The sequence below is a fragment of the Manihot esculenta genome, chromosome 1, assembly GCF_001659605.2.
Source record: "Manihot esculenta cultivar AM560-2 chromosome 1, M.esculenta_v8, whole genome shotgun sequence".
In the NCBI taxonomy this organism is placed as follows: domain Eukaryota; kingdom Viridiplantae; phylum Streptophyta; class Magnoliopsida; order Malpighiales; family Euphorbiaceae; genus Manihot; species Manihot esculenta.
Window position 1 is genome coordinate 32,895,845 of NC_035161.2, and position 17,549 is coordinate 32,913,393.

At 29.7% G+C, this 17,549-nt stretch overlaps 3 protein-coding genes across 3 annotated transcripts; 1 reads left to right on the forward strand and 2 right to left on the reverse strand.

The window, feature by feature from the left end:
• The first annotated feature begins 319 nt into the window (after positions 1 to 319).
• On the forward strand, positions 320 to 4,510 carry LOC110609977. The gene is made up of 4 exons (XM_043958277.1): positions 320 to 497; positions 583 to 705; positions 2,138 to 2,267; positions 3,955 to 4,510. Exons 3-4 carry the CDS (start codon positions 2,145 to 2,147, stop codon positions 4,006 to 4,008), a joined length of 177 nt encoding a protein of 58 aa, XP_043814212.1. The 5' UTR covers positions 320 to 497; positions 583 to 705; positions 2,138 to 2,144; the 3' UTR covers positions 4,009 to 4,510.
• Positions 4,511 to 5,943: 1,433 nt separating this feature from the next.
• Positions 5,944 to 8,418, reverse strand: LOC110601357 (AP-3 complex subunit sigma). Its single transcript, XM_021738464.2, has 7 exons — positions 8,223 to 8,418; positions 8,079 to 8,121; positions 7,938 to 7,999; positions 7,728 to 7,824; positions 6,829 to 6,899; positions 6,467 to 6,558; positions 5,944 to 6,393 (listed from the first exon to the last, which is right to left on the reverse strand). The coding sequence occupies exons 1-7, from the start codon at positions 8,289 to 8,291 to the stop codon at positions 6,327 to 6,329; spliced, it is 501 nt and encodes a 166-aa protein (XP_021594156.1). The 5' UTR covers positions 8,292 to 8,418; the 3' UTR covers positions 5,944 to 6,326.
• Positions 8,419 to 9,877: 1,459 nt separating this feature from the next.
• Positions 9,878 to 10,395, reverse strand: LOC110601363 (transcription factor RADIALIS). The gene has a single exon (XM_021738478.2). The coding sequence runs from the start codon at positions 10,235 to 10,237 to the stop codon at positions 9,977 to 9,979; it is 261 nt and encodes an 86-aa protein (XP_021594170.1). The 5' UTR covers positions 10,238 to 10,395; the 3' UTR covers positions 9,878 to 9,976.
• Positions 10,396 to 17,549: the final 7,154 nt, after the last annotated feature.

A 17,549-nucleotide genomic window follows, 5' to 3' on the forward strand; every position in this document is an offset into this window, starting at 1 on the left:
GTAAATTATATTTTTTTATAGAAGATTAAATAATTTGATACATAAAATATAAAATTTTAAACAGAAAGTACAAAATAATATTAGATGATTTTATATTTTTTCACTTTAAAATTTATAGTTTATTTTAATTTTTGTGTTTTTAATTTGGATTAAAATTAATATTTTGTAATATAAATTTATATTAAAATATTTTAAAGTTTTGCTAATAATATGATATATGAAATACTAATTTTATTTTAGCATAAATTAAATCAATTGGAAAACCAATAAAATCATGGATATTCTTTTTTGTATCTATTTTAACTGAGTAATCGTAAAATGGGAAAAGATAGTAATTCGGCTTTATAGGAAAAAACCCTCCTCGCTGTCTATACTCTCTCCACTCTATCCCTTAGTTAATCTCGCACCAGTTACCGCTCACTACCCTCACCGATCGAGCTACCACAGTCACCGTGTCTCATTCTGCTGGTTATTACCGCCGGCGTCAGCCATCACCGGTATTCCTTTTTGTCTCTTATCTCCATTTTTTTTTTAAAAAAATGAGGGGGAAAATTGAAACCGTGAATTTTTTGTTTATTTAAGTTAAAAGAAAATAGGATGCATCAGTGATTCTAGGTCCTAGCGGGTATTGTGATTCGTAGGCTGTTTTTATTGTTGCTGCTTCGCTGGGCACGCTCGTGGCTCTGTTTTCAAGATATCTCACAGGTAGATTATTTTCTGCGGTTTTAATCCCATTTGCATAACTGATTTTATCCTTGTTTTAGGCTTCTTACTTTGTTTTGGATTTCAGATAGGCATTCAGTGACATATATTATCTGCAATTGCAAATCTGGAATTGAATCGTTTCTGTTTTATATTATATTTTAGCTGTTTGAAACATCTGAATTGATCTTTCTATCGTTATTTTGGTGCAAGTAACTGCACATTTAAATAGAAAATCTCAGTTCCAATTTCCATTTTTCTGCAATTACAGTTAAAGGGATAGTATTGGTAGGTTAAGTTTTCATTTTCAAATATAAACTATGTTTATTTGCTTACTTTCTTCTTGTGAATTAGTCTAAATTAAAGAAGCAAATATGTTGTGAGACCAAATCTATGATGCAAATGTCCAATAGGATAGTCTAAGTTAAAGAGACAGGTCTCTTCATTAGATCATCTGATTGGTAAGTGTTGCAAAGGCTTTTTAGGGAAGTAATGAAAACTAAAAAGTTTTAACTAAACTTTTTCAGACAATCCTTGTATATAAGACTCTTTTTCTCTCTCTCTCAATTCAGGCTTCACTTCTTGCTAATACATTTGGTATGTATTAGATATTCCATCATATCGTCCACTTCTAGGCTTCTAACAATTTCATTTTTTCTATTGGTTTTGCTAAAAACATTTAATACATCTCAAAACATGTAAAAACGCTCTCTATTGCTCTTTAGCTTTTCAAATAGAATGTCTAAATAAGACAGTGAAAGGGAACCTGCTGCAGTCCTCAAATTTTTCCTCATTGTTGAAGTCTGTTGTCAGCTCTAGTGTTTCCTTGTATGCACCTCTCTATTCTTACAAGAACAAACTAAATGAATATGACTACTTACCAAAATTCTGAAGCTCTAAGTAATGTTTTTGGCTACCTCCTTTGTTGACATGGCCTTTTCATGAAAGGCAAAGTTCTTCACTTTTGATAAAGTGATTTTCATGCTTTCATTAGAATAGCGATTGTCATATCTTTATATTCTTTTTTTTCCCCTTATTTCTTAGTGTGTTTGTAGTTTTGCATAAGAGTTTTGTATTTAATTCTAAATTTTATGTAAAATTAGATATCTTTAATCACAAGGTGATTAAAGTTGATTGCGGCTTTGCATTTTAGTTTTTCGCCCTTCAAGGGACATTTAGCAATGGTGATAATACTAAAGATGTTGAGTATAATGCAAGTTCCATCTCTCCAATTACTGATAATTTTTTTACACCTTTATGTCTTTCCTCTATTTATAATTTTCCCTGTCCTTTTTGTACATTATCAATGTTCTAAAGTTTTCTACTCCTAGTAATAAATGGCTGTTTGAGCGATTGCTATACACACATGCACACACACTATCAATTCCAATTATATAATTGGAGATTAACTCTTCAATCAATGATGTTTTCGCAGATAGAGGATGCCACATAGAACAAGGCCTATGGCAGCTCTCTTGCTCTTTACTGGACTCAATGTCATCTTGGTGTCAACTATTACTCCAGTCTATGATTTTGTGTGCTTCCTTCCCTACTGGGAACGAAGGGTAGTCTTTAATCTCTCTTGCTCTTTTTATTTGCCAGGACCAAGTAAAAGTACTATTATCCACCACAAATAAGTAACTTGTTAATGTCAAATAAATATTTCTAAATAAGTTAAAATGAAGACTTGCCAGTTGAATAACTACATTATTTTCTCATTCTATGCTAGTCATGCATCAGTACATGTGATTGAATATGGCACTTCTATTCATTAAACAAGAGAGTGGTTGTCCTCCCCTCAGTAACCATATTTACAAAATGTTTTCAGAACAACATTTAGCTATTCATATTCTGCATGCTGCCTCTATAATTGAAGTAGGCATATTACACATTTTTTGGTTGCTACTTGCTAATGCTAAGCAGTATGTTCAGCTTAATTGTTTTTCTAGTTAAGTATTATGAGATAAAAGTAACACTTTGTAAAACTTAAATAGTATAGTTTTGGCTCTTCATATTTATGAACGTTACTCCTGTTGATGTGCTGAAACACTGTATTTCTTGAAGGTCCCGTTAGTATTGGATAGAATGGGTAAAGATGACTTGCGAGATAGATACCCCCTGATGGTGAATATTCTCATCTTACTAAGTGTGCACCTATATAATCAGAGAGAGATATTTCTAGTTGGTTTTCTTGGGAATAAATTATTTGACCAAGTTTTGGGTTACATAATTTTTAATTATCTGACCGGACGAAAGGTTTCATGATGGCCTGGGTGGAAAGGGGGAAAACGGTGAAAATGTTGGATGATTTGAGATGCACACAAAGAAGCATCACCTTTCAGGACTTTTATCTAGCCATTGCCAATATTAAAGAGAGAGTGAGAATGGGACATTGCTGTTATATAGCAAAGAACACATACACCTGGACAAAGGTACTCATGGTAGTCTTATGCTTTCATGGATTGTGCTACATTATACCGATTGATGTTACCCATCCCATTTGATTCCAATGAACACAAGCAGACCTGGCCATGGTTCAGGATGGAATTGGGACCAGTCTGGTCAAGACCCGTCTTCTGGGAAAGGTTATGACTTATGAGCGCAGCACCCCCCCAACCTCAACAAGAAAAAAACCTCCTCTCGAAACTGAGCTGGAATGAGCACCAGTGAGTTGGCCTGGCAGTCTGGTTCATTCATGATGTTAATCATTTTCTTTAAAAGGAAAGATTCTTTTCCGCTGATAGGATTGCCTTGGAACTAAACCTCGTTTCAGAATTGTTTGGAACTGAACCCCGTGCAAGCCCACCACTCTCAGTCCAGTTTAGGGCCTTCATTGGCCTTGGCCACGAATGGGAGCTGCAGGACCCACAACCTGCATGTGACCAGGGCCACCCGGGATTATGTGACATTCTTTTCCTTTCAGATGTTTTTTCCAATGAATAGATTCATTTTAGTTCTACGATGTAAGTTGGACAATTTCTGACCTATTTATTGTGAAAATAACATGCCAAGCTAATTTACTAACAGTGAACTAGCATCACTGGATTGTGAGCATCTTGCAGAGATTTTGAATATTAAAATCCTGTGACTAATACCTATTGTGCACTAAGCAGCGTGTAATTTTTGAAACCTTAGTTGAGGTTTTGCATATCAAAGAATAATCAACAAAGGTCTCCTTTGACTGATTCAGCCATATGTTTGACTACTTAATAGATCTTGTATTGTTTATTGATTGTCCTTTTTTTGTTTCAGAGAGAACACCGCCGACAGAAACGTGAAGCTGCATTGACAAGGGATTCTGCATGAACGAAGAAAGGTCTCTGAGATCAGAGATGATTGATTTTAAATTGATGTGAACAATTTATAATGTAGTTTTTTACAAGAAGACAAGATGAGCCAGTAAATGTCATCTATATATGAACCCTCTTCGTCATAGACTCTTAATTTTTATAGAAGACTTGGAACTCTTTCTGATACGGATCAACCATCACTCCGGGAGCATGGAAGATATTGGGTCTTCCTAGTGGACCTATCACAAAGAGCCATGCAAAGAAATTTGGGGCAGTCATGTCCTTATTTATTCAAGAACAAGTTACATAAGAGTTTAATAAATTTGCTTTCAACGAGTGCTATGTGGAGTTTAAAGACACATCTAAACTACTCTCAAGATACTGCTGCGTAGAGATACTTGGAGTTTCGACCTCACTAATGTGAGTTTGCCTACATTGTATTACGCATATGTAACTTATGCTATGAGATCATTGGGCATTTGTTGGCTTGTTTGTTATTACACATAATTTTTCTTTTATGGCTTTATTTAGTTTAGATATTATATAAGAGTATGAGCTATTTGATTGATAGATCATACTTCATAGGATAGCTTATTTGTGTTTAGGCTTGTTTAACTACTAGTTTAGTGTTTTAGGTCTAGTTTAGGTCTTATTGTGCCGTATCTTGCTATAGGCTTTATATTTGGCTAAGCTTTTTTTGGGTATTTCAGAATTTAATTTATCCTTATTTTCTTAGAATTAGTTTTAGGTTTCTCAATAAAAACTCAAATTGTTCTTTACGTAGGAGCAATTTTTTTAATCAAAATTCAGAATTATTCATGCTATTTACGTGTCTTTATTATTCTGAGTGTGAAATTGTATTTTTTCAATTGTATCAAGAATCAAGGTAAACTTACAATTCAATTGTGGCTTGTTTCTCTAATTCAGATACTAGTATTTTTGTTGTACTTTGCATGGATTGCGAGTTTATTGTTAATCTTTATTTCATGTGGTCGTAGTATTCTTAAACTTGATTCAAAGGTTCTGTGTCAATAAGAGATTCTTGGGGGCTATGCGAGAGCCTGAATGGGGTATGGATTAGAAAGTACTTTTGTTAGCAAGTTGCAGAAGAGTGACGTATTGCAGTTTATCTTCCATAACAGTGGTAGTAACAGACATTTCGGTGAGAGTTATGATTTAACAAATCGTGTGGGATTAAAAAAGCCATGTGGTTGAATTTATTTGCCATTTGCTGCTTAATCTGAATCTATGCAGACAGCTTGGATGTAGCATGCTAGGGCACCTGGTCCAGACAGCCGTGTCTTGAAGACTGAAAGAAATCAATCGAGGAATTCCAATCCAGCCTGAGGAGCCTAGCAACTCGCAGTTGCTTTAGTTGATTGCTGATGTTATCCTTCTTACACCCCAAGTATATTTTGATTGCAAACCTAGATTTTTATTAATACTACGCAAATCTTGATATAGTTATTTAATGTAATGATTACTAAATTTATTCTCTGTTGAGTTAAAAAAAACAGAGCTTATATTAAATTAATTAAAAAATTAATAATTTCAGCTGGCACTACCATGTGAGCTTGTGACTGAAACAAATGGCAATCAATGAAATCAGTTGGTAAGGTTTTAACGTGCGTCAAATAAAAATTTAAGCTATAAGTTGCTAAGGGTTCAATGTGTATGTAAGTTTTATTTTATACAAGATTGAATCTAATTTTATGAAATGTTTATATTATACGTAATAAAATTACATATAATTCAAATAATAAATAAATATTAAACGTCAAAGTTGTTGAAGTGTAACATTAAAAAAATTATATGTGAAGATACAGAGATAAGCCAGTTTTAAAAATATCTCAATTTAATGTGTTGAAAATTTTATTAATTATAAACCAAGCCTACCTTGCAGCAGGGTGGATTGAGAATGAACCAGCGAACGCCCAAAGTGCACATAATGAAACCAAAAAGTTAACAATATACGTTTCACTCCAGGCTTAAGCATGGGTATTCGAACAATTGCATAACAAAAAGAATGATTCCAATCTTTAAAAATTCCTGACAGTCCAATTTAGGAATTCATTTTCTCAAAGGTCATCTGCAACAGGATCAATCAAACTACGCATGGTTATCACTCAAGGACTTCCAATCTTCTAGCCTATTCTGAAAGTTCTCCATAAACAATTGCTTGAAATATCCACCAACACAAGAAACCATGAGTACTGAAGCAGCTTGCTTGATACACATCGAACTTACCACAAACCATTTCATGTCCGAGGGCCATGGTGCTTGATGGTTAATGGATCAACTGCAATCGGTTTAACATCTCTCTACATCAATGTGCTACCGGTTCCGCCAACCAGAAACAGTTTTGGGGACTAATGTGATGGAATTTGAGGATGATTCTAGCCTGTGCCACATGAAACACATTAGATACATACTAAGAAATATGTGTTTATGTGTGTGAAAGGGGAGAGACTCACTTTGATATTGCTTCAACAGCCTTCATTACTTCACTAGAACTTGTTTCAAGCACCTGACCTCCAAAAATTATCTCATCTAAAATTGTATGCAACTGCAAATGAATTTGGTGAAGATTAGTATAATAGAAATATTCCGAGTGCATTACCAGTAAATAGAAGATCAAAATTTTAGGTCCAATGATAAAACAAAAACTAACAAAGAGTTTGACAAAACTGATTGGTTCAACATTAAAGGTTTGCATAAGTAAATTTTAGCTGAGATCATAAAAAATAGTTTCTCTTCATACAATCTAGAAATAAAAACCTACATTTCCCAGGTAATGTGACAAAAAAAATATTGCAAATAAGGGATTGTACAATACCTTGCTGTAATTGTAAACTATGTCAAGCTCACATACATTTCTGAAGCATTTGTCCAATGTTTCTACAAAAACTGAAGAGATGGGAATTTACTTAGGTACAAGCTCCAAAATTAAAGAGAACATTTCAAAATTTCAGAGTTAGGTCCTGAAAGTTATGCAGCCATAATCTCAAGCAATAAGCTACCCTTGGTATGGTGATAATAGCAATAAGATTATAAAAGCCATGAGCCGCCAGCTAACCAAAAAAGAAGATGTGGTTATATCAGTTTCGGTTGAAGTTGAAGATCTTGAAGCTCAAAAGGGTCTTCTTGAGTGCGATCATAATTCAGAAGGCAGTGGTTGAAATGCGACTAGCAGGAAAACTAAATTGACAGAAACCAACATTGGTTTCATAAACCAATCCAAACACACAAGACTGATGCATCTTCCTCTGCATGTGCCTTAGTTAGACTTCTCTGGCTTTTCATCTAACCTTCCATTAAATTCACAGGCTTCATTTGCTTCATTGAATAGCATGAAATATGCTGAGATGGAATAGCTATTCTTAGATTTATTTCAAATTCTAGAGGTAGAATAATTATTAAAACAACAGCTACTCCGTAGTCTTAGCATTAGTAATAACTATCATATATGATAGACATTCTCCAAGTATATGTTCTCCCATGATCACAGAAGTAACCACTTCACTCCTATTTTATTCCATTATGCAAACCCAATGACCATAATGCATTAGCATCTCTACATATATCTTTGATTTGGAGAACTTGAAATTAATCAATCATTTTGACTAAAACCCATTTACTGTATGAGCCAAAGGCAACACGTAGTTTAGAAAATTGAAGCATAATATTCAAATCCAGACATAATCACACTTCGATAATTCCTTATCAGAAACGCACCTTGAATGAGATCTAGCACGGCAAGCTCATTTTCAGAGGTATCAAATACAAATACAAAGTAAAGAGTTGCATAGTGTTTGTAAACGAGACGACTATCCTGACAAAGATGGGCAAAAAGAATCCTTTCAGAAAAAAAAAAAAAAAAACAGCAAATTTAATCTGAAAAATGTGCTTCAGATAGAGAGATAGAGGGTTATAGAGGTATAATACCGGACCAAAGATAGAATCGGCCTCCATGAAATTGCTAACATTCTCAGCTCTACTGCACAACACTAAAAATTGAAACCCCAAATCAGAAACGAGAAATTACTCGAAATAATCTTAATGGACCAAAGGTTAGAGATTGAAAACCTCCAAAAACGCTGCGTATAAGCTCCTGTTGCTTCTCAACAGTCTGTGAAGTAGGCAAAATAGAGAATTGAGAAAAGGGAAAAAGTTGAAAATGAACGGAAGTGATTCTGAGAAAAAATTGTTGAGGAGAAAACAAGTAATTACCAAAAAATCATAGAATTTGGTAAGGCGAGGTTTGCCTTGTGTATTGATTGCCATCACCGCTTTTATCATTTTCACCTCCTTCACCGAATCGCCAAGCGACCAGCTTGATCTATGATCTCTCCTCAAATTGAGTTTTTTCAAAGAATATCGGCTAAATTGACTATTTAGTTCAATCTTTGGAAGGAAGGAAAAAATAAAAAATAAAAAAAGAATTTTTAGTTCTTTTATCATTATCAAATTTACTTTAGGTCTTGTACTTTGAATTAAATGATTTAATCTCTTAATTTTACTTAAATAATATTTTTTTTTCTATTTATACATTATTATTTAATTATATAAAATCTTTTAGCATTAAATATTATATTTATTTATATTTTTTAAAATTTAAATATCAAAAAATAAAAAAAATCTATTAATATGTTTTTTTTAATAAAATAATTTTTTTGATTAAAATAAATAAATAAATTACCTTTTATCTTTTAAATTAATTTCGGTCTTTTTCTCTCTCACACTCTCCCATGCTAATCTTCCAATCAAAACTTTAGTCAGTGCAATATCTCCAAAAGGCCCAAATTGGCTCATCGTCATCCTTCTCCCTTCTCCTTTATCCTTGTCCTCAATTCCTTTCACCAAACGAGGGGAAAAAAATCTTCAAAAACACTTTGGTATCGCCATTTGCATGAAGCAGAGGTGAGAGAGAAAAGGAAGAGTGGGAGGTTTTGGAAGGGAAGAAGGAAGAAGAATAAAACTTATTGTCTAAAAATTATTTTTAAAAAGAATTTAGTTTTTATTTTTTAGTTATAAATCAAAAATATATTGTATTAATAATATATATTAATTTGTAAATAATTAACTAAAATTGTAAAATTATGTAAAAAATTGATTAAAATATATAGTTTACATTTTGATGATGAGGTCTCACGTTAAAAAACTATTTCTTTGCTGATCGAGCAATTATATCAATATTTTTTATTTTTAATTTAACTTTTTAGTTAAAATTATAATAAAACTTTTTAATTTGACTAAATTAAAATTGAAAATTCGTAAAGATTTGAAAGTATAGTTTACCCATAATTAAAGTATAGTTTTTACAGTAGTTAAGGTTTATTTGATACATTTAATTAGTATATAATAATATAATTTTAATTAGAAATGTATTGTACGACTCTATAGCACATTTTTTAATTAAAATTACAATTTCTTATATTAAAGGTATTTTAAATGAATATTAAAGAATAAAATTAATAAGTGAATATTTGTATTTCACTGTAATACATACACATGATGGGTCTCTTGAATTGTTTTTTTTATAAGAACAGCGACCACTGGCCAGCATTGAGTAGCATGTTATCCAGAAGTGAGCAACGTTAGATCTCATGTGATGTGAGATATCTTCGGCTTATCGACAGGATAAGAGGTTGAAGAGATTACGTTTCAGAGATAGCTTTTTCTATTTAATATATATGTTAAGCCGTTAGGTGAATTTGATGTTGCCCTATAATCATCAGTGGACCACACACACTGCCACTTTACACTTCTCCATCTCTTCTTTCTTGGATTATTCCACGGTCCCATCTCAATTATTTACTCTTTTTTTTCTTGAAAAATTCAGTTTTAATTGAAAATGGAGTTGATACTGAGGGTAACTTATGAAATTAATAAGGAAATGGGCAATACTTATTCACTGGGAACTAATATCGAATACAATGAGTGAGGCTCTGATATGCAGTGCAGCAGTTGAAAGACAATGCTAATTAGTTGGCGTTTCCAGCAGTGGACCTGTAATTAGGAAATGGGACTCTGCCGGACTCGATTTCCTTGACATCCTTAATAAGAATTTCATAGTGCTTCTTCACTTCCTCCGGAGATTTCCCACCTACAGCATTTGCAACATTCTGCCAGCGATCAGGGGTGTCCTTATCATATAAAGCCAATGCCTTTTCGAACTGCTTGTTCTGCTTAGGCGTCCAAGAAGAGCCAGAGCTTCTTGAGGTGGAAAGAGAATTTGAAGCCATTAGCTTAGCTTCGCAAGAATGTGAATTCTGAATGGGTTTTTCTGAAAGATCAGTAGAGGGGAAGTCCTTATAAGCACGAGAGAAAAGGGAGGCCAGTTGAGGGGGGCAATGTTATCCTCCAAAAGGGTAGAACAAAGAGTGACACGTCCCCTTGAGAACCACATGATGCAATATGGACGAGGAGGACAATGAACAGCAACTGAAAGAGAAGAATCAGTATCTAAAGGACACCCTCTTTATTATTTTTTTTTTCCTGAATGAAATTAACCACATTTTTGGATTTTTTTTTTTTATGAGTGGCAAGTGGGATTTGATTTCATTTTGATAGTTACTGCTGAGGAGATGATAATATGAAATGTAGTACAGCAGCAGCATTAGCTGGAGCAAGATGTAGTGTTGTGGCTTCAATCCGGCAACACAAAGTTACAATCAGTGGAGCTAATTGGCGGAGTACGAAGAATCATCGTCCTCTAGTGGGTGTGTTTCCAGTACAACACGCTGGAATTTGTTTTCTTTCTTACTTTGCAAATAAATTTACATAGGCGTATATTTGAAATAAATGAAGTTTTGAATTTAAATTTATAATTCAAGTGAAAAATTTTTCAAATTTTAATATAACGTCAAAAGTACAATCAATAACTAATAGAATTCTTTGCAAATTAAAGAAAAAAAATGAATAATATATTAAATAAAGTCTTTTGGTTTCCATATGCTATAGCGAATGCGAGATTGAAAAATAATGAATCATATGAAATATACCAATATTTAAAAACTGATAAAAGAGTACAAAAAAGTAAGAAATTGATAAAAAGTTACAGAAATTTTTAGTTTGTTTTATTAATAGATGAACAAAAATATTAGTAATGTAAAAATTTAAGAATTAAATATGAAATAATAAAAAACTCAAAATTGAAATTATAATTATTTAAAAATATATGGTTGAAAACAATGGAAAGCTTGATAGCGACTGAGGTGAGATGATTTGACACTATCCTACTGCATGGCATGCATCTTTCGGTTGCTCAGGTCTAGCTACTGTCTCCGGGTGAGCCCTCTCTTCACCCACAAAATCAAAGGCCACATACAATACAAGCAGCCTCTATGTCTCAAACTCTTAAATATGGTGTTATCGAAATGATTACTCTGTAAATAATTTTAAAATTTATTTTAAGAAGCATATATTGATTTGAAAAGTAGGAAACTGTGAGGATTCATATTTCCTAGATCCTTTACAAGATAGTATAGTTAAACTAATTTGTGTAATTCAGGCACAGTGGATTTAATGCGTTAGCTAGCGTACTAGTGGGTGTGTGACACATGAATACAAAGATGCACGTGTATATGTTCACTATGTTTATTTTGTGAATGTGCAATTCCTTAAAAATCTATGAAGATATTGTTATTGATGAATCTTATCAAAATGCTTTGCTCATGTTCTTATTTTTTCCCTCATAAGTACATAAATTGTAGCTGTCGATCATTCACTCAACTACCAATATTATTCCAATCAAGACGTGCATGGATTGAATTATTACTTGGGCTATTTATTTTTTTAAAATTTTTTAAAAAATATTTATTAATTTAAATTTATGATAAATTTACTTATTAAAAAAAAGTTTAATCATCTGCATAATGGTTAGATATATTTTGAATGGGCTTATAAAATATCTTAGCGCACTTTATAAATCTGTTAGAAATTTTATTTTTTCTTTTAAATATATCGACCGTAAAAAAATCTCTACCAACAGGTATTAAAAATTATTTTTAATCAATAAATATTGGTGTGGCGTCTATCAGAATGTATTTTCCACCAGGCTAAGTCTCGGAGTGCTAATTTTTTTAATTATTATTATTATATTATAATAATGTATTTATATTATATTAATTTGATAATATTATTTATATTATAATTTTATATGATAATAATTTTTTAATAATAATATTTAATATATTTTATTATTAATATTTAAATAAAAAATATTATTAAAATTATATATTTATACTATAAAATTAATTTATATTGCGATTAGATGCATATATAATTGCATAAGAGCATTTTTAATAAAATATGAATTTAATTTTTATAATTTTAAATATTTATATTAATTAATTTATTTAATAGATTATAAATAATTCAATAATTTTATACGCACCGTATTATTTACGCATTTAATCATTGCATAAAATTAACTCATAACTTTATGTTTCGATGCTAATATTATTTTATGATTAAATATATATCGAGCAATCTAATAAAATATAAATTTAATTTTTATAATTTTAAATATTTATATTAATTACTGTTTGATGAATTATAAATAATTCAGTAATTTTATATTTATCTAATTACATAATAATATCATCACATAACTCTAAATATTAATATATTTTATATATTAATATTTAATATACTTTATTATTAATATTTAAATAAAAAATATTAATAGCATTATATAATTTTAATATTATAAAATTAATATTATTTTACAAAAATTCAATAAAATATGAATTTAATTATTATAATTTTAAATCTTCATGTTAATTTATTCATCTATTTATCTTTGATAAATTATAAATAATTTAATAATATTATAATTTTAAATATTTTTTATTTAGTTTCCTTTATTACTAATTTTTATAAATTAAAATTAATAAAAATATATAAAATATAATAATTACATCTTAATAAATTTATAATAATTACTATTTAATTACATTATTATTGCAGTAATATATTAAAAATAATAAAATAAATAATTAAAAATATTTATTATTATAAAAATTATATTATAAATAATATTATCAAGTTAATATAATATAAATATATTATTACAATATATTCATAATTAGAAAAATACAAAAAAAATATTAGCATAGTGGCGCACGCCAAAATTAAAATTGATTTTTAATATTCTGAAACAGTTTCCATTTAAAAAAATATAATTCAGGTGTTTTTGTAAGGCATGCCAAATGTTTATAAGGTGTTAAGAGTGGATTTTGATTATTATGCATGCAGGTAAATTCCTATTCAATAGATAAATTTACCATAAATTTAAATTAATAAATTTTTTTTTACTCTAAAAAAACAAAAAGTTTTTATTTATTGGTGAAAATTTTTTTATAAAAAAAAGGCTAGCTAGCTAACTGCTTCTATTTGTGAAGGCGTGCTCTTTTTAACATAATATCTTTGGCAGATCCTGATGAGAACCACATCACTTGCCTACCGAGCAAATTGGCTTCATCACCCGGCCTTTTCCCTAATGGAATTGGTCATTTCTGACAACATCTCCAGAAATCTGCTATACGCAGTGAAGAAAAATAAAAATTCAAGAGTTCTCATCACAGTCTAAATGAACCTTGTTTTACATAAATAAAATGCTAAAAAGAATAACTTACACCAAAACCTCCTTCCTTTTATTTTATTTTTGATTTTTGTTAAATCTCTTTTTGAAAGTCTGAAAAAATATTGTTTTGCTTCTTGGTTTTTTAGTCCGTTTATCTGAAGAGGTTTATTTAGCAAGAGACATAACCATATGCAACAAACATAACTGCATGGCAGTTACAAGTATTTTTTTAATAAACCAAAAATCCAATTTTCTTCACTCTGAGCGAATGGACCTTGGCCCTGTCCTCACTGGTCTCCTTAACCCTTTGGCCCATCCAATACTATTCTTTTTCTTTTTTTTTTCATTGATCAAATAGAAAAAAAGAAAAGAAAAGATTCAGCTTACAGGCGCAATTACTATCTATGCATTTAGTATTGCTTTCAAATATTAAATTATAAACTTCTGTATATTTTCTTAAAAAATTACGGAATAATTACAAAAATAGACATGATATAAGCTTTCATTATTAGAAGTGCATTCTCATCATTTAATTTTAATTAATTATTTTTATATAACATATGTTTTTATATACAAAAATAATGTTAAAATTATTAATAGATGGCAACTGATGGCCTCCTTCCATTTTTACTTTTATGTTTGGTCAAAAGAATAATACTTGGTCAAACAAGGATCCTTGTCTTATTATCGTTTGTTCTTTTCTCTATCATTTTCTCACAGCCATCAAAGTTCTGTTATTAGTCCAACATTCAAACTATAATTAATGAAACATGTCAATTGAGTCCTTTTGCTGGAATAGAGTCATATAAAAAAAAAGAGTCGCGATAAGTTTCTCTAAAATAAATAAAAGAAAGGATAGACAATCAATTATAAATAGGAGTGTTTTATCTCGATACTTTTATGACTGATTTTTTTTCTGTAAAATTTTGTTTTTAAATCTCATAACATTTTTTTATGGTGAGATTTAAAAGTTTAGAATATATTTATTTATATTAATATTAAGATTTTCTCTTTTTTTTATAGTGATGACCTCTTAGGTACCGCTCGTGTTTATATTATATTCATGTCATGGTTATCGATAAATTTAGAATGATAAAATTCGCGACGTAGTTACTGACGATTGTTGATACCATTTTATTATTGCTTGATTCGATATAGTTTTCCTTTCATTGCTTCATTTTTATTCTGTTTGGTTTTCAGTGCTTCATTTGCTTTGCTATGCTTCTTGATTTCATTCCTGTACTGCATGGTTGCTCGATTGATTGTGTCGTTGGAATGTTACTTTGTTGATGAGACTTGCTTAGTCAGTGCGATCGATTGTCGCTTTTAGAAGTTGATGCATCATCTGAATAGCTGTGTTGCATTTAGGCTGGATTTTATTTACGGGTTGAGTTAGTATGGGTTGGGTTTAGTCTCATGTTAATCCAGTATAATTGAGACCTATTTTTTAGATCATTTCAATACAATCTATTTGCATATTAAAAAATTATAATTAATTAAATTTGATACATATATATAATTAAACTATAATTAATTAATTTTTTATTTATCTTTAAATTATTATTTTTTTACATTATAATAATATATAAATTAATTATTATAACTCTATTTAATTTTATTTTATTTTTAAAATAATCTTTCTTTATACAATAATTTATTTATTTATTTAAATAACTACTAAAAAAGGCAAAAATATAAACTATAATTCTCAGAATACGAAAAAAAGTAACTTGTTATTCGTAGGTGAAAAAGATGGTTTAAAATACTGCTTAAAAATAAGAAATTGAGGCATAACATTTTTTAAATATTTATAAATATGGTAAAAAATGATAAAGAGACCTAGCTAATAAATCTTTAATATTATTTCCCCTTAATAAAAAAAAATATTTTGGTCATCTCAATAATAATAATAATAATAATAACGTTGTTGTTTTGCTACATAGACCAAGTCCTGGGTTCTCCTAATGATTTTATTGCACTTTTGTTTCTTGTCGTTTACTCAATAGTCAGCTCTAATTTGTTTTAAGAGAATTTCTATTTTATACCAATATTTTATTTGTCTTTAATATTTAAACTGCAATTTAAATAATTTACCATAATATATAAAATTACTTCTCTCAAAATAAAAAGAGAAACAATATGTAAAATAAAAATTTCTTAAAATTTCATATGTCTAACTCAATTAATTTATAAATATCATAAGAACTAAAATTATAACAGACTTCATTTATAAATATATATTAATAATTTATTTATTTATTTAGTGCATAACAATTTTCCATGTTGAATGATTAGTTAATGGTAAAGAAATTAATTATTCGTTGAACTCCTCCTCGTCCCTCCAAGTAACGTATTTAGTTAAATTTTGACAAATTATGTCGCAAATTACAATTAGGTCAAAATAATTAATTTAAGATATGGTGACCTTTTCTTATTTCTTTCCTATTCATGTATAGTGATTGTTATTTATCAATTATTTTATAGGATTATAAAATATTTCAATCAAATCATATAGTAATTTTTTTTGTCTTAAAAAATAAAAAATATTTAATGGAGGGTTAGAATGATATTTATATACATTTCTTCTGTGTGGGGAAAAAATCTAAATATACAATTAAATAAGGGTCTACGCGTGGAAACATATACCTGGTTTTTGAGCGTTTCTTCGTCGACCCAGTCAGCGTCACGAGCATATCCACCACAAGCATCCACGCACTCTCCTATTTCCTGATTTGATCAACGGTCCTAATTCATTGCTTTCATCACCTGCCTGTCAGAGGCGGAACTTTAAATAACTGTTTCTAAACCGTTCTTTAAAATGTTAATTACAAAAGCAACTCCTTATAATTTGATCATTCTATTAAAAATTTCATGAATAGAAGAGTGATAATAATTCGAGGGGAAAGAATAATTTTTAATTAAAAGGTCACCCCTTATCTTTATTGCTCTAGATTTATTCGCTCAAAGTCACTTCCCTGATTTTTTTTTTTTTTTGGCTTTTCCTGCTGCATCTGTACTTTATTTTTTTTCTCTTCTTTATTACTTCTCCTTGCCTCTCCTTCATTCCCAAGAACAGTAAAATAAAGTAAAGAATGTCTCATCTAACATAAGAATCTTGATTTGCAAAACCTACCAACACAATATATAAATAAAGAATATATTATTTTTCATTAATCAACCATATTATCTATATTTGAATATTTGAAATTGTGATTTGTAGTTATGTATTTTAATTTTCTGAATTATAAATCTCATTTTATTTCTATCAGAAGGAAAGGCACATTTTCTCTTTTCAATTATTTTAAGTTAAAAAGATGAATATCGTATTTTTTATTATACTTATTAAAAAAATAAAAATTAGTATAAATAAATTTTTAAAAAAACTTTCATTAAACAGAAACAAAAAATTGGTAAATAAAATTAGCTGCAAAATATCAATAGTGATCTAAGGAGGAAGATTGAACCTGGGATTTATTGAGTCAATTCCTAATTTGTTGATTCTTCCAACGGCAGATAATCAAAACATGGGGATTGGATTGGTCCTTGAGATCATTCCCTTAGAAAGGAGAGAAAGCATATTGATCCGCCATAGAATGATAAAATCGAAGAGAAGAAGCTAATTTTGAAATCTCAAAAACACTTCATGTGACCCTAAGGAAAAATAGAAAACTCTCTCTCTAGGGTACAGGACCTCCACCAATAAATTTGTAAACATGTCTTTGTAGCTCCGTATACAGATTATCACCTCATCAAGAAAAAGAGAATATATTTTTTTAAATCTGTTTGGTTATTGAGAAAATAGTAAAAAAAGAAAGATAAACTGAAACTTATAAAATTATCCCTAGAAAGGAGAAAACCTCCTCTCAATTAAATTTCCTAATCACCAAAAGGGAAAATCAAATTTCCATGTAAAGAAAATTATTTTTTTTTATAAAAAAAATAGAGATTAAAAATTAAGAGAATAATTT

Excerpts from the sequence above, each read along its gene's own strand:
- LOC110601363 (XM_021738478.2), bottom strand. The coding sequence starts at position 10,237 with ATGGCTTCAAATTCTCTTTCCACCTCAAGAAGCTCTGGCTCTTCTTGG.
- LOC110609977 (XM_043958277.1), top strand. The coding sequence starts at position 2,145 with ATGCCACATAGAACAAGGCCTATGGCAGCTCTCTTGCTCTTTACTGGA. Across the intron at positions 2,268-3,954 it reads TTCCCTACTGGGAACGAAGG|AGAGAACACCGCCGACAGAA; the intron begins GTAGTCTTTAAT and ends TTTTTGTTTCAG.
- LOC110601357 (XM_021738464.2), bottom strand. The coding sequence starts at position 8,291 with ATGATAAAAGCGGTGATGGCAATCAATACACAAGGCAAACCTCGCCTT. Across the intron at positions 8,000-8,078 it reads TATACGCAGCGTTTTTGGAG|TGTTGTGCAGTAGAGCTGAG; the intron begins GTTTTCAATCTC and ends TTCAATTTTTAG. Across the intron at positions 6,394-6,466 it reads GCTGTTGAAGCAATATCAAA|GCTAGAATCATCCTCAAATT; the intron begins GTGAGTCTCTCC and ends CATGTGGCACAG.